Source organism: Coffea arabica, chromosome 5e (genome assembly GCF_036785885.1).
Source record: "Coffea arabica cultivar ET-39 chromosome 5e, Coffea Arabica ET-39 HiFi, whole genome shotgun sequence".
Lineage (NCBI taxonomy): Eukaryota > Viridiplantae > Streptophyta > Magnoliopsida > Gentianales > Rubiaceae > Coffea > Coffea arabica.
The window spans coordinates 41,200,923-41,218,027 of NC_092318.1; the positions used below are offsets into that span (position 1 = coordinate 41,200,923).

The following is a 17,105-nucleotide window of genomic DNA, read 5'->3' on the forward strand; positions in this document are numbered from 1 at the left end:
TTATTGAATACAAGATACAACGAAATTACAAAACACGTGACCGAACTCATGTAGAGTTGCCTACGTATCCCACCATGGGAATCAGGTCAAACGTAGTTCAAAAACCAATGAATCACAATGAAATATGTGCATTGACCATCTGTGATCTTTGCAAAGTCTAAAAAGTCTGAGCTCTCAGAACTTCTAAACATGAAATACAAAAATGAATGATAAAGCACAATTATTAACCAAAACAGTCAAGAAAAGCAACTTGTCATAACTAGAAAAAGATGCGCGGAGGGACGCGGTTACGCTCCAAGAATGGGGATAGAAGGGTGCGCGGTGGACGCTGAGACTCACCAACAGGAAATTTAAATTGTCAAGAAGGGGAATAGAAGGGTGCGCGGTGGATGCTGAGACTCACCAACAGGAATTTAAATTGTCAAGAAGGGGAGGTAGAAGGGTGCGCGGTGGACGCTGAGACTCACCAACAGGAATTTAAATTGATGCGCGGAGGGACGCGATTACGCTCCAACAGAAAATTAAATTTGTTAAGAATGGGAGATAGAAGGGTGCGCGGTGGACGCTGAGACTCACCAACAGGAATTTAAATTGATTTTTGCCAAGAATCTAGGTAGTTCAAGAGAATGAAAATATACTCGAAACTTGGTGGACTTACAGTCTCCTCTTGATTTTTGAACTTTAAAAGAAAGAAAATTGTGATTTTTCTTTTCTTTCTTCGGAAATGCCCAGCGAAATTCGGAACTTAATCCTTCTACTGGTTGCCCCAGTGTGAATCATGCTCAAATGAACCAGTGTTGTGTCACATAATTTTTCCTGCAAAAAGGAGAAAAGGAAAAGAAACAACTATGACAAAAACGCTGCCACCACCATGTGATCCTTTTGCCTTGAGAACCATGTAAACATGAGTTTCGATATCAACCAATCGCTCCCTTAGGTTCAGCCGACAACCCTTCAAAACCTTTGCAACTGTCAAATGTCAATTGTCCGTACTTTAGTATCATAGGATCTTAAATTTCATGACTCTTTAGAGATAAATTATAGGGGATTGTCTTTTGAATGAGACCCAAAATATGAAAACTATAAACAATAAAATAAAATAAAAAAAAATAGTATTCATCATGCAATAATGCTAATATGAAATGAACAATGATACACAATAAATAAAAAAAATAGCAAATAGAATAGTAATACAAAATTGTTGAATTTTTGAATAAAGGCCCAAGGATCAAAATTCGGATTCGTATTTAGAGGATGGCCTTTGATGAGGAAAAATGCTCCATCTGACCCTTTCGTAGTCATCCATTTTGGAATTCATTGTCGGCAAAAGAACAACAGTATGAAAGAGACCCAAATCAACATAGTCACCAGCTTTCAGACCTCAACATCTTATTCTCTGTCGCTGATTCTCTTGTACTCCAAAACCCTACCTCAGCGCCCTTTTGGGTTTTCACTAAGGTTACCCCCACCCCTTTTTCTTATTTTTTCTTTTTCTTCTTGTTTTGTTTTTTTTTTTTCTTTTCTTTTCTTGTCTTTTTCTTTTTTTCTTTTTTTTTTCTCTTTTTTTTTTTTTTTTTAGAAGGTGCCCTTTCAGGTTTTCACCTAGAGACATAGATAAGATAAATTTAACCCCAACCGTATCACTGCAGTCATGCTCTGATAATGAGTAGCATCAGTGAGACAATCTTCTCTGACATGTTTCAGAAAAGTTTGTATTTACATCATTTGCTAGTTGATTAAGAAAATTTTTTTTTTTTTTTTTTTTTTCAAAATACTGCAGAAGATGAAATTCGGCAAAGGAAAGGTTAAGGCTTGAAAGGATTGACAGCGGATCATATGATGGGTTTGCAATCATTTGAGATAGCATTCTGTCAAAGCTTACCCCGATCTAGGGTAAGAAAGAGATAAAATTTGCCCCAGTTTAATTCTGGCAGAGATAAAACTTACTCTTCCCCTTTTTTTTATATTTTCTTTTTTTTACTTTTCTTTTACTTTTTACTTTTTTTTTTTTTTTTTTTTCAAAGAAACAAAATTGCCCCGGTATAGGGGTTAGTGATCTTAAGGGACTGCCAAGCGAGAAAAAAAAAATGTGGTTATGAAAAGTCAAAAGGGAAAACAGATTAGGGATAAGACATCGAAATGGAACAATGAGAGGAAGTATGCCTTAAATCCGTCTCTTGCAGTATTTTTTAAAGAAAATTTTTATAATCAAATGAAAAACTTTTTGCACATGTCTGCATTGATTGGTTGGGGAAAAATTTGACCGTCCATTTCCATAAGGATAAGCGCTCCTCCGGATAGCACTTTCTTAACAATGAATGGTCCTTGCCAATTGGGAGCAAACTTCCCTTTAGCCTCATCTTGCATTGGAAGAATCCGTTTCAAAACCTTATCTCCAACTTCAAACAAACGGGGCTTAACCTTTTTGTTGTAAGCACGGGCCATTCGTTGCTGATAACATTGTCCATGACAGACGGCATTCAATCTCTTTTCATCAATTAGAGACAACTGCTCCTGACGTTCTCTAACCCATTCAGCTTCTTCTATCTGAGCTTCCATCAGAATGCGCAAGGAAGGAATTTCAACTTCTGCAGGCAGGACTGCTTCCATTCCATACATAAGAGAGAAAGGAGTTGCACCAGTAGAAGTTCTGATGGTAGTTCTGTACGCCATTAGTGCATAAGGCAGCTTCTCATGCCAATCCCGGTGTGCTTCAGTCATCTTACGAATAATCTTTTTCAAATTTTTATTTGCAGCTTCAACGGCTCCATTCATCTGAGGCCTGTAAATGGCCGAATTTCGATGTTTAATCTTGAACTGTTCACATAATCCATCCACCATATCATTATTGAGGTTCTTGGCATTATCAGTGATCAACGTCTCTGGTACCCCAAAACGACAGATGATATTATTTCTCAAGAAATCCGACACCACTTTCTTAGTCACATGCTTATAGGATGCGGCCTCAACCCACTTGGTGAAATATTCAATCGCCACTAAAATGAATCGATGCCCATTTGAAGCAGAAGGATCAATAGTTCCGATCACATCCATTCCCCAGATCGAACATGGCCATGGAGCAGTCATACTATGCAATTCTGTAGGAGGAGCACGTATAATATCACCATGCATTTGACACTTAACACATTTTCTAACAAAATCTACACAGTCATGCTCCATGGTAAGCCAAAAATATCCTGTTCTCATGATCTTCTTAGCCAGTAGATGCCCATTCATGTGTGGCCCACAAACCCCACTATGCACCTCTTTCATCATATAATCGGCTTCCTCTTCATTGATGCATCTCAGAAGGCCCAAATCAGATGTTTTCTTGTATAGCACTTCTCCATTCAAGAAGAATCTTGATGACATTCTGCGTAAGAAAATTTTTGCAACAGAATCAGTATCAGGAGGGTAGGATCCTGTTTTCATGAATTCCTTAATATCCTTGTACCAGGAGCGACCATCAGTGACCCTTTCTGTAACCAGACAATGCGCTGGCCTATTCTGAAGTTGAATCTGTATAGGTTCAATCACCAGCTCATCTGGATGTTGGATCATCGAAGACAGAGTAGCTAAAGCATCAGCAAAGGCATTACGAGTGCGGGGAATATGTCTGAGTTCCAAATTCCTGAATTTGCTGGCCAAACTAAGCAAGTTACAATGATACAACATAATTTTTGAATCCCGAGTTACCCACTGTTTAAGCGTCTGGTGCACAAGTAAATCTGAATCACTGAATGCTATCAGATCCTTGATCTCCATGTCCAATGCCATTTTCAATCCAAAAATACAAGCTTCATACTCAGCCATGTTGTTGGTACAAGGAAATCGTAATTTGGCAGTAGCAGGATAATGTTTCCCTTCAGGCGATACTAAAACTGCTCCAATTCCAGCTCCAAAAGAGTTTGACGCACCGTCAAAAAATAACCTCCATCCAGGATACTGCTCACTCATGTCCTCAACCGCTCCAACGAACAGGATTTCTTCATCAGGAAAGTAGGTATGCAATGGCTGATAATCATCATCTCTTGGATTTTCTGCCAAATGATCTGCTATAACTTGACCCTTGACTGCCTTTTGTGTTGTGAAGACAATATCGAATTCGGAAAGGATCATTTGCCACTTAGCCATACGTCCCGTGGGCATCGACTTTTCCAACAGGTATTTCAGAGGATCGGAACGGGAAATCAAGTAAGTGGTATAACCGAGCAAATAATGTCTCAACTTCTGAGCTGCCCATGCTAAAGCACAACAACTTCTCTCAAGGAAAGAATAGTTGGCCTCATATGCTGTAAATTTCTTGCTCAGATAGTAGATGGCTTGTTCCTTTCTCCCAGACTCGTCATGCTGTCCCAGAACGCATCCGACAGCCTCATCAAGAACAGACAAATACATAATCAGAGGTCTCCCTGGCTGAGGTGGCACTAAGACCGGAGGATTTAACAAATAATTCTTGATCTTATCAAAAGCCTGTTGACAATCTTCATTCCAATCCATTGACGCATTCTTTTTCAACAATTTGAACAAAGGCTCACAGGTAGAGGTTAACTGTCCAATGAATCGGCCAATGAAATTGATCTTTCCAAGAAAACTTTTCACATCTTTTTGACATTTTGGAATGGGCATATCTCGAATTGCTTTTATTTTCGCAGGATCTATCTCTATGCCCTTTTTGCTGACAATAAAACCCAATAACTTACCAGCCGGAGCTCCAAAAGCACATTTTGCAGGGTTCAACTTCAAATTATACTTCCTCAATCTTTCAAACAGCTTCTTTAAATCAACCAAATGGTCATCAACCTTCTTGGATTTAATTATGATATCATCCACATAAACCTCCATCTCCTTGTGAATCATGTCATGGAACAAAGTAGTCATGGTTCTCTGATAAGTGGCTCCAGCATTTTTCAGCCCGAAAGGCATCACTCGATAACAAAAGGTTCCCCATGGGGTGATAAAAGAGGTTTTCTCTCTGTCTTCTTCTGCCATTAAAATTTGATGATACCCAGCAAAACAATCACCAAAAGATTCAATTTCGTGTCCAGCAGTATTGTCCAAAAGAATATGAATGTTTGGCAAAGGAAAATCGTCTTTCGGACTGGCCTTATTCAAATCTCTGTAATCAACACATACTCGCACTTCACCAGATTTCTTAGGCACTGGCACAGGGTTCGATAGCCAGGTGGGATAATGAGACACCATGATTATCTTAGCATTGAGTTGCTTCACAACTTGTTCCTTTATCTTGAGACTCATTTCTGGTTTGAATTTACGCGGCTTCTGCTTTACAGGTAAAAAATTTGGATCAATTGGCAACCTGTGAACCACTATATCTGTAGAGATCCCTGGCATATCATCGTAGGACCATGCGAACACATCTTGAAATAGCATTAAGAATTCAATCATTTCCTCCTTCTGTTTCTTATTCAAATGAATGCTGACTTTAACCTCTTTAACCTCGGTCTTAGTGCCAATATTGATGATTTCTGTTTCTTCTAAGTTGGGTTTGGATTTCTCTTCATACTGTATTAAATCTCTGGAAACAGACTCAAATTCTTCCTCATTGTCGCTCTCGTTTTGAATTTCAGATTGCATGATTTCAAGCTCATGAGAGATATCGAGATTGCAGCCATCGAATTCCAAAATGGTGACATCCAAAGGGTCGAAGGGTTTTATTTGTGGCCATCTGAAAATGAAATAGAACATATGTAATAAATAAATAGAAAATACAAGAGAAATCGTCCATTTCATTAAATTCAAAATGCATTGAAACTTCACAAAAGGCCAAATACACAAACATGATTGCCATTTAAAAACATATCATCCATTCCAATCATTTTTCTTCAACAAAACAAACAATACAAACTGAAATGGGAATAAAACTTCAGAAATTAAAAGCAATTTATTTTAACAAAATCTCCAGACTATCGTGCAATCTAGATATGAATCTAGACAAAAGACAATCCCCTTAAATTTACCGAAATTCCCTTCGAGAGGGAAAATAATCAGCAGTCCAATTTTGAATGGCTCCCTCGATAATTGGCAAAAATTCTAAATTCTCTGATGGCTCCTCTTCATCAATTGCCCCGACAAATAATTGAGATAGGTCCACTTCAATTTCTTCCACAAAATTTTTTGTTTCTGGCATGATCACTTCTGATGGACGAGGAAAAGTGTGATATAGCGGCGGGATATTTAAGGCAGTTTGCTTGCCCTTCTTTTCAGCTTGTTTTCGAGCTTGCATTTCCTTTCTATCCTTAGCAGTCGGATGAAATCCCAATCCAAATGTATCCTTCTGCGTCGGGATCTCTATTGGCTCCAAAATTCCTTGTAATTCTCTCCCAAGACCTTTTCCTATTTCGTATCCGCCTCGGATCATCTCCCTCGCCATCATAATACTGGCCTCTGGCAAATCTGAATGAGTTAGAGACTTATCCCTGGATGCCCATCCCACAGAGACGATGTCAGCAACATGATGAGCTGAAATTGGATTCCTTTGTCTGTTTTCACCATTGAATTTTGCATCAACGATCATGGTACAGTCATCCTCAGCAAACACAGTAATGAGTTGATCATTCGCAATAAATCTCAATATTTGATGCAACGAAGATGGCACTGAATTGGAAGCATGTATCCAAGGTCTTCCAAGCAAAATATTGTAAACGCCGGAGAAGTCCATGACTTGGCAAGTAACTTGGAATTGAGCAGGGCCTATCTCCAATACCAGATCTACTTCACCCATAGATTCCCTTTTTGAACTATCAAATCCTCGAACCACAGTTGCAGATGGACGGAGTTTAATATCAAGAAATCCAAGCTTGGTGAGAGTGTTCCATGGACAGATATTCAACGCTGACCCATTATCCACTAAAACCCTCGGCAACAGCTTTCCATTGCAACGGACTGATATATACAAGGCTCTGTTATGCCCGATCCCCTCTACAGTCAGATCGTCATCAGAGAAGGCAATATGATTAGCAGCAAGTACATTCCCCACGATGTTAGAAAATTTATCCACCGGAATATCCTTAGGGACTTGAGCTTCATTCAGAATTTTGAGCAATGCTTCTCTATGTAGCTCGGAGGTCAAGAGAAGATTCAGAAAAGAAATTTGAGTAGACATCCTATCCAATTGCTCCACTGTTTTGTACTCACTTCTCTTCAGCATCTTTAAAAAATCCACAGCTTCCTTTTCAGACACAAGAGGCTTGGGGGTTGAAGAATTATCCTTGGCTTTGAATTGAACGCCGATTTCGGAATTTTTCGCAACTTTTTCAAACCTGGCAATAGTAGGTACCTCCTCCTTCAAGCATTTTTTATCTCCAATCAACAGACTAGGTTCCTCGTAGTTCCATGGTATCTCTTGCAAGTTATTGACAGGCATTTGTTCTGGAAATTCGAGAATAACAGGCTCTGATACATCCCATTCAAAAGATGGCAGATCCAGAATAAAAGGAACTTTGTTAACCTCGGAAACTCCCCCTTCTGCTATGAATGGCTCCTCTTTTTCAAACACAAAAGATTTCAAATTTCCCTCGACATTATCCTTAGTCATGGACTTTTCAACAGGCGACAGTTTTCTCATTCTCGCATGATCAGCCTCCATCACGCCAAACACTTCAGTTTCATCTACAATGTACTGAGTGGGATCTACACAATCTTCATCAGCGATGATAACTCCCACAGTGTTCCCATGCTCAGGTAAAGGATTCTTACTAACATTCGGTCCCTGCTCTCCCTTTCTTCTAAGAACGATGTCTCCAGAATCAATCATATCCTGGATCTTATGTTTTAGAGCCCAACAATTGCCAGTGGTATGGCCTGGACTTCCAGAATGGTAGGCACAGATTGCTTGTGGATCATAACTGTCAGGAGGACCTCTGGGATAGAGTTTGGGAGGAACAGTGCTAATTTTTCCCGCTGCTCTTAACTGCTCATACAATTGATCAATGGGTCGGCCCAAATTGGTGAAGGTTCGAAATTGCCTTTGATTTTGCACTTCCCTGGTTTGAAAAGGATTTTGAGAAGGGTTATTATTTTGTAGGGTTGGTCTGGGATAATAATTGGGACGGGAGTGATTTTGAAAGATAGGTTGTGGAGTCGGAGGTAATGGTGAGGTATTCAAATGACTTGGTCGGGAATGATGGAGTTGGGTAGTAGCGTGGTAGACTGGTTGAGCGTTGGTGTAATACTGGTAAGGAACAGAATAGATGGGATGGTTTTTGGGTCTAAAAGACGGGCCTTGATCCCATATAAAAGCAGTTTCTCCTTCTTTCTTCTTGAATTGGGACTTTTTCCCAATGTTGCTTTGATTCTGTAGAGCATCCAATTGCAACTTCAATGCCGATACATTAACAATCTTCCCTGCCTTGACAAACTCGTCGTATTCCTCCAACTTGTTAATAATAGCGGCAAATGAACTTCCAGTCATGCGAAAAATCTCTTCGAAGTAGGGTGGATCATGAGCCTTGATGAAAGTACGAACAATCTCCTCCTCAGTCATGGGTGGCTCCACTTTGGCAGCTAACTTTCTCCACCGCTTTGCATAGGTCTTGTGATCTTCCGATGGCTTTCTTTTTGTACCCTCCAGTGTTGTTCGTGTTGGTGCCAATTCACAATTAAACTCATACTGCTTCACAAAAGCTGTTGACAGATCTAACCAAGTTTTTACCTCTCCAGATTTCAAATTTGAATACCAATCTAGAGCGTCCCCCTCTAAACTTTCCGGAAATAGACGCATAGGCAAATTTTCATCATCCACTGGCTTACCTAACTTGTTGGCAAACATCTTAAGATGCGTCTTGGGATTTCCAGTTCCATCATATTTGCTGAATTTGGGAGTTTTGAATCCCAATGGTAGCTGAATATCTGGGAAAAGACACAATTCATCGTAATCCAACCCACTATGCCTGCTCAATCCTTGATTCTTTTTCATAAAATCATCGAATCGATCCAATCTTCTCAACAGATCTTTGTCAATAGGCACAGGTTGTTCTTCTACCGCCGCCTTCCCTTGAGCTGCAGTGTCCAACACAAAAGGTGCTGCAACGTGATGGTGAGGTTCCTGAGGGTTGGGGGGAACGTTCAGATTAGTTTGTGGATGGGTTTGAGGGATTTGGTTACTGGTTGGGTTAATCAGTATATAATTCGGATGCGTATAGGAAAGGTCTGAATTTAGTTGGGTAAAGGTATTTTCAAGGGGATTAGCGAAGGAAGGAAGGAAAGTTGTCTGGGCATTGGATGTGTGAGGTGGTTGATTGTCTTGTGCATGTGGGTGGGTATCGACAGGTTCTCGGTCATTTGGGACACCACCACCGCTATTGCTTGTTACCAACTGATCAATGACACGCCTCTGTGCGGCCATTTCAACACTTAAGTCATTGAACTTGTCAAGTACCTCACTTAACTGAGCTCCCAATGCTGTGAAGTCCGGTGATGTAACCATAGCAGATCTTTCCGAAGCCTCAGGCATTGAACTCATGTTTACAGGCTGTCTCAAGGCTCTACTTCGAGACCTGGTGATGATGGGGCTTCTTTGGGTAGCAATTGTGAAAAATATCTGCAAGTGGGAAAAAGAAACTGATTTAGGAGTGGATCTTCTGTCAAATTGCTGTAATTTATTCAAGAAAAAGAAAAAAGAAAAAAAAATCATGAGTTAGTAGATATCTAAATAATTCGGATGCATGTCCTATGGGGGAACCCTTTTTGTGCCAAGGGTCGGCCTAATATGATGCAACACCTTCGGGGTAAAATCCCAATTTCAAACCTGTAAGTGAATGTAGAAATTCTCATTAACCACTGACAAGTTCAATCATTTTGTACAGCTTCATTGATGGTTCGATTGACCATTTTTACAAAATCCTCATGCCTTGCTAAACTAGTACGTTGAGACTCCTTAGACCTTCCTATACTAAGCTTCCGAATTCCTTCTCGAATTTTGTCAAATGCATCCAGGGCTCTCTCCAACTTTTCAGTTTTTCTTGTCTCCCACTTTAATTGCGCTCGAGCGTCTTCCAGGGCATGGTCGGCCACTATGAGTTGCAATTGATAATCCTCGAGTTCTTTCTTCAGCTTGTCTATCTGCTCTTCAGGGCTGACAGGAGCGGACTGTGACTTCTTTCGAGCTTGTTCAATTGTCAGTTTGATCCACTCATTATACTCTGAAATGACCTTAGGTTCCAATTTGTTCACTTGATCCAAGTGCAAGCTCTCTAAACTAAGAAGATTTCCCCAAGCTTCCAATACCATGCTCCGACTTTCAGCAACTGTGTTGAGTCTGATATTTTCAAGCCCTTGTATCATGGAATATATGCGACCAATCCATTGGTGACTGCTAGGGGGATAAAACTGTTTTGGGTAGTCGTGAAAACCGGATCCCTAACTTTTGTCCAATCCAAAACCCATTGTATTTTCTCAGGTGTCAAGTTATCGAACTCTTGAATAAACTGAGTCGGAGATGCAATTCGATAATACTTTTTGACCCTTTCTCGGTGTGATTCGATCCAATTCTCTGCGGGGAGACAAGATCCCAAAGGATTGAGCGTTCTCTTCGCTAGATGCTCCATTGCCCACATTTGGAGTATCAAATTTGACCCATAAAAGAAACCTCTTTTCTTTTGACATTCAGTAGCGGCCATGAAGATGTCGGCAATGATTACAGGCACCAAGGTAGGGGTCATTCCATTAATCCCTGAAAATAGGCTCTGAACCATGTTGATAGTGAAAAATGTGATCTTTCCATGCTTTTGCGGGAACAACAACAGATTGATCAAAGCTAATCCAAACGCTTGCACTCGCTTCTCTACCCATTGCTCCTTACTTATAAAAAAATCGGTTCGGTACTGTTCATAGGACCATCTTTCTCCAAATCGTTCATACAGAAACTCTAACGGACACGATCTCGCATCCGGATGTTGGTTCATACTAACCTGCCTTAATCCCAAAAACCTATAAAACTGTTCCCTTGTTCCATTAGTTGGATATATCATAGGATAACCTCTCCCAGGTATCTGCAATAATCCTTCTATTTCTTCTAAAGTTGGTGTTAGTTCACATTCACCGAATCGAAAAATAGAACCTTCTGGATCCCAGTACTCAAGTAGAGCTTGAATGATTGCAACATTTGGAGTTATGCTTAGAAGACTCGGTAAATGTCCCACATATTTGAACAGTCTTTTCACCTCATGTGTCATATTATTTTTCCAGTCTGTTAGTTCCCGAGGTATCTGGTTCAGCATTCTGCACGGAGCCATCTGAGGAGGAATTTCACTCTTAGTACCTTACCTCGGGATTTTACCCCTTAGGCAATACAAAATCATAAACATGCAGGTCTCATTGGATTACATATCCGAGACAAAAGGTGACTTATTCCTACCGTGGGATTTCCTATGCGGCATTCCCTCTATGGTTAATGCATGATGACAATTTATTAAAACATATTAAATATACAATGAAATAATTGAAATGTGACCTAAAGGTGCCCCCTTTAAATGCCGGGGTAAACCTAAAATGATGTGCAATACATATGCATACTAAAATTTAAATATGCTTGATATAAGAGGCGGTCTTATCTTAAACGAGTACCATGTTAGGACTCTTATTTCTAAAGTTTGTGTATGCAGAAAAAGGGAAAACAAGGAGAGGTTAGTTCAACAAGTAACATATAACACATTGTGACAATAAATGATACAAAAATAGAAAGTAAAGAAAAGAGGGGTGAAATCCCTCCCCTCGTGTCTAATGTTCCTAATTGGGTACGGCTTGACTCTATTCTAGGGTATTTCTAATATGGATGCATGAGGTTGGGTTCACTAATGCATCTAGACTCGATAAAGTTTCAGGTTCCCAAACCTTCAGACCAAAAGGCGAAGGGTCATCAATCCCAAGGCCCTCGATCGGTGGCTTGAGTGATCCCTTAGGTACCGCTATGGGCGCAGCGCACACCATCCGCATACCTAAGGAAATCGATTCTAATCCTACAAGGAGATGTGGGATGGCGCCCACGAAAAAAATAAAAATAGGGTGAAAAGTAATGCATGCACGTATGAGGTGCTTCCTTTTGAGGGGAGGGATTATAATTAAAACAAGCATGGAGGCTCTAAGGTGATATTTTCCCATACCCAAAATGCAAGCGCGATACAAATAAGTAAATAAACAAAAGTAGATAAATCATTCATCACATACACGAGGAACAATGAATGAATACGAAGGTGAAATGCAAAACATCCTAAAAAGGAAAAAAAATGCAACCTAAAACATCCAAATATGATAAGTGAAAGGGTTAGAAAAAGAAAAGACCACTAAATCAAGTGCTCGGACTCTCTAGCTTCCCCAATGGAGTCGCCAAGTTGTCGCGCCCCATTTTTTTGCGATGGAAAAAGAAAGTGTTTATAAAAAATGTGATTTATTAATAATAAACGGAAAAGGACCAAGAATGGGACTTAAAAAAAATGCGACAATTTGGGTCCAAAATTTAGTCTAAAAGGGTTTTGAAGAAAAATTAGGAGTCGCCACTTGGTATCGAGTTTGGGTGTACCAAGTCACCCAAAAATATTTTTAACAAAATAAAATAAAATAAAACCCTTTTAGACAACTCCAGGTCTTTGAAAACAAGAGAAAATGAGTTCGGGAGTCACGGTTGAAGAAAGGGAAGGCAAAGGTTCAATCAACTCAAACCTAAGGCACCCTTTCAACCTAGTCTAAGCTAGTTGCGTGGTTTAGTCAAAATTTTCTTAATTTAACCCTTAATTTATCACATTTGAATGTTTTCTACATGGATGCAAATCTAAATTCATAAAAACATCGAAAGGAACAAATGTTCATTCAAGGGTTTAATTGAACCAATCGCATTAATTGCAAAGGCCAAAATAATTCCTTGAAGGTGTCACGAGTATGCAAATGATTAAATTAAAAGTAAAGAAAAGAAATTAAATTATATACATAGTTATAAGTGATCAAAGAAAAAGGAAATGCAGCATAATGGGTACGGGAGACAAAAACTCGTGACATAATTTTCTTATACAAGGATTAATGGGATATTTAAACTAAAGAGTTATAATCACCCATATCCATGTTCAAAAATAATTCTCCTAATATGAACAAGCAAATGAACTAACTTATTTCACAATTTCTTAAATGAAGTGCAATTCTAAATGATTTGATTAACACATATAGAGGGTAGGGGGTAGAGGATAATATAATAGAAAATATCATGCAAATGAGAAAATTCTAAAAATAAAATATACATGGAAATGTAATGGATATCACACAAAAGATGAATCTAATGCATGAACAATCTAAGGGTATAGCGTTGGACTAACCCATTTCTAAAAATACTTACTAGCGTTGGACTAGCAAGTAAGCGGAGGGAGAAGCCACAACTAGCGTTGGACTAGTGTGGTGACGTTATGCATTAACAATATATAGTGAAGCAAATAAAGCATAAATTAAAACAAATAAACACATAAGAGCACGTAACACATAACACGTAAGCATAATATCTATATGCCAAAGTCCTAAGAAAAGCGGATAAAACACATAACACATAAGCCACATAAACACACAACTTATCTATTACATCGGGGAGCGCCTGACTACAATCTAGGAGGGAAAAATATAATAAAACAAATCTAATTATCCTATCTATTACATTTTTGAGGTATTTAAATACCTCTCGAATCATTATAAAAATTAACTAAAACGTATATAAGAAAATTTGAATGAATATTTGAATCAAATAAATAAAGCATATAAAAATACATAAACACATAGGAACACATAGAAGCACATAAGAGCACGTAATTGACATTGAAATAATAAAAATAGGGGTACCTCCCGTTTGAAGTGGTGACTAAATGGAGTCAAATTGTCCTATTTATACTCACAATGAACAAAAGAATTATGGCACCACTTTAATTGAAAATAATAATAATAATAAAAGTACTAAATTCACACTAATATGTCAAACATAAAGAAATTTAAAACATCTAAAATTACAAGTTGAACATATTCAAAAGTAACATAATTAGTTAAAAAAGAAACAATCATAATAAAGAGAGCCAAAATTTGCTAAGGACTGAATTGCAAAAATTGAAAACTTTTGGGGGATAAAAATTATATTTTCCAAAGTTCAGGGGTCAAAATTAAATAAAAGATAAAATTCAAGGACCAAAATGAAATTAATTTAAGGACCGAGTTGAAAGGAATTTAAATGTTCTGGGCCGCAGTGAAAGTACTTGAAAGTACAGGGACTGATATGCGAAAACATTTTCTTATTCCTTAACAAATCAGGCCACTGGGCCATCATTTTATTTATTTCTGGGCTAAAAACTACCTAAGCCCAACCGAAATCCAAAGCAAAAGGAAAGAGCCAGTCCACTATTCTAACCTCAAGAATAAATCAACCAGCTGATGGGCCTTAACCCTTCAGCCCAGGACGAACCCAAATGAAAAAAAAAAAAAACCTAACCCAAATCCAAGTAACCCAAACAAATAGCCAAATCCGATTCCCCTTTCATTTTACCAAAACCCAACAAACTAATAGTTGAACTAAAAAATGTTAAAGTTTAATTTCATTCCAAAATCCAGAATTAATTAACTAAAAGCACAATTAAAACATAAAAAAAAAAGATTTAAGCTTGAAAGGGGTAAACATGATTGATTTGCAGAAGTTTTTGGGCTTTAGTGAAACAAGGAGAGACTTGAGGGGTTAAAGTGAAATTGGCTAAAATTTCCCATGCAAAGCTGCATTCTTCTTCTCAAATTCAGAAGCTTTCTGCAACCTTGCTTCGCGTAGCATTTATGTCAGATGCAAGCAACCAAAATCCAGTCAAACATCAAACATTAAACATTCAAACTAAAACTACATGACTTGCAACTCTAATCATCAAAACTCAACCAAAATCTAAACTAAAGTGAACCATCCAAAAGATACAAAACAAGAATAGACGCAGCAAATTCTATGCAACAATTCTTCTGCAACCTTCTGGGTTTGCTGCAACATTCTTTCTTATTCCACCCACGTATGTTAATGCAATAAAAAAAAACTCAAGTAAAACCCACTAGTTTATCAATCTAAGACCAACAAAACTTCCACCCATTTAATTTACATAATCTTAAGCTATGGTGCACACTTTGAAAGATCAAACACGGAGGATTTAGTTTGAGGAAAAACAACAAACAGCAAATGGCTTTGGCTTTTGGAAGAGATCGGACCTAGAACCCCCAAGAAGCAAAAACTCTGTGGTTATAATATTAAAACTAACATCTAACCATCTCTAATACTCTTTTAGTAAATCTGTAGCCATCAAAACCCAAATCTTTGAAGCAATAAAGATCGCAAAAATGAAAAAAACTAACAGATACATGTATCATCGAAGAAAATTCATGCAATGCTTCAACAAAATCTTATAAAAAATGTTAAATGGGCAAACTTAAGAGGTATTCGTTACCTGCAAGTAGTTGGGGACTGAATCAATGTGAGGAAAATTAGGAGCTTGTGCCTGGAATGTTGGACACGAAGCAGAAATTTTCTTTCGCCGCCCTCTCCAGTCTCTTGCTTCTTGTCCCTTTTATCTTGGATCCGTTGCTTTCCTTCCTCTTTTTTTTACCTATTCTCCCCCCCTTTATCTCGTCCAAGAGAAAGTGCCAATAATAGAAGCCAAAAGCTCCTTTTCCTTCTTCTTTTGCTTTTTCTTTTTGCCTTTTTCATTCCTTTTTCCATTCGTTACTGGAAATGTGTCTGCCAAAGCTTGGTCAAAGCAAAATTTGGTGGCCATCATGATATCTAAACATCATGATGGCCAACGCCACTTCCTCTTATCTTTTTTTCTTCTTTTCTTTTTTTTTTTTTTTTTTTTTTTTAAGAAACAAACCTGGAAATACATATATATATAAATGTAAGAAAATAAATAATTCAATAAAAAGTATTCAAGAAAAACATTAAAATTTTAACAAAATTTTGGTGTCTACAATATCTCTATCTATCTGCTTCTTAGATTTTAATGCAGATTTAATTTTTCAATACGAAATTGTTTCTTTTCCATAAATCATAGATCGCGAAAATATTTAAAAGATTGGGGAAGGGAACACAAAAGTAATAAGGCCTGATTCTCATCATCAATTTTCGAATCTATATTCTCCAAATCCATAATAATGAAATCAAATTTATCAAGGTGTGAGAGTATAGATATACCTTCAGTCATGCGCAACACATACAAACTTTACTTTAAATAAAGTCGATTTTCAACTGTTTTCTTCATGTACAAGGCCTTAAACTTGTCCCACATGGTTTTTGCCAAGTCTCAGCGACTACCTCCTGCAAAACCTCGTTAGAGAGGTTTAAAATAATACTGGATCTTGCCTTCTTATCTATTTCAGCAAATGTTGCATCCATCACACCCTCTGGCTTTTTATCAATTCTATGTATCACTAGATTAACTTCGTCTTGAACCAAAATGGCCTCCATCTTGAGCTGCCACATCCCGAAGTTGACATTCCTGTTGAATTTCTCGACGATAGTCTTTGTTATTGTCATTATTGCCACAAAATCCAAAACTTTCGAAGAAACTCTGATACCAGTTTGTTAGATCTTGCCTCAACGAAAGGATTTTTGACAACTCCTAAAAGATAAATAACAAAGAAAAATAAATAAAATAGGAACACGAAAATTTACGTGGTTCGACCAAATTGACCTACGTCCACAGGTGGAGAATGAGCAATATTTTATTATGAAGAATAGAGTACAAAATTGCCTTAGAAAAATGTTCCTAGGCAAAAAATACCTAATAGTTAAAACACAAAAGAACCCAAAATATTTTACACCCTCCGTCCCACTTTAATAGTCCTGTATTCCTTTTTCATCTGTCCCAAATTGTAGTCCACTTTCCAATTGAAAAATGTAGTTGTATTTTAATTTTCCTAAAATACCCTTATTCAATGTAAGTAGTTGTTACTATAAACTTACCCATTTAATGAGAGTTGATTCCTTTTTTACCATCAATTCAAGTTTCCATAAAGTTGTACCATATTTAATGTGAGGGTATTTTAGGAAAATAGCAATCTAAATTTACTTTTCCAACAAAATTAACTATTTTTTCTTAAAC

The 17,105-nt window shown here is 37.9% G+C and overlaps 2 protein-coding genes across 2 annotated transcripts; both read right to left on the minus strand.

The window, feature by feature from the left end:
- Positions 1 to 4,534: 4,534 nt before the first annotated feature.
- Positions 4,535 to 10,251, minus strand: LOC113687364 (uncharacterized). Its single transcript, XM_072049706.1, has 4 exons — positions 9,826 to 10,251; positions 5,982 to 9,562; positions 4,704 to 5,689; positions 4,535 to 4,551 (listed from the first exon to the last, which is right to left on the minus strand). The coding sequence occupies exons 1-4, from the start codon at positions 10,249 to 10,251 to the stop codon at positions 4,535 to 4,537; spliced, it is 5,010 nt and encodes a 1,669-aa protein (XP_071905807.1).
- Positions 10,252 to 10,301: 50 nt separating this feature from the next.
- LOC140007022 (uncharacterized) lies at positions 10,302 to 11,255 on the minus strand. The gene has a single exon (XM_072049707.1). It carries the CDS (start codon positions 11,253 to 11,255, stop codon positions 10,302 to 10,304), a length of 954 nt encoding a protein of 317 aa, XP_071905808.1.
- Between the last annotated feature and the right edge of the window lie 5,850 nt (positions 11,256 to 17,105).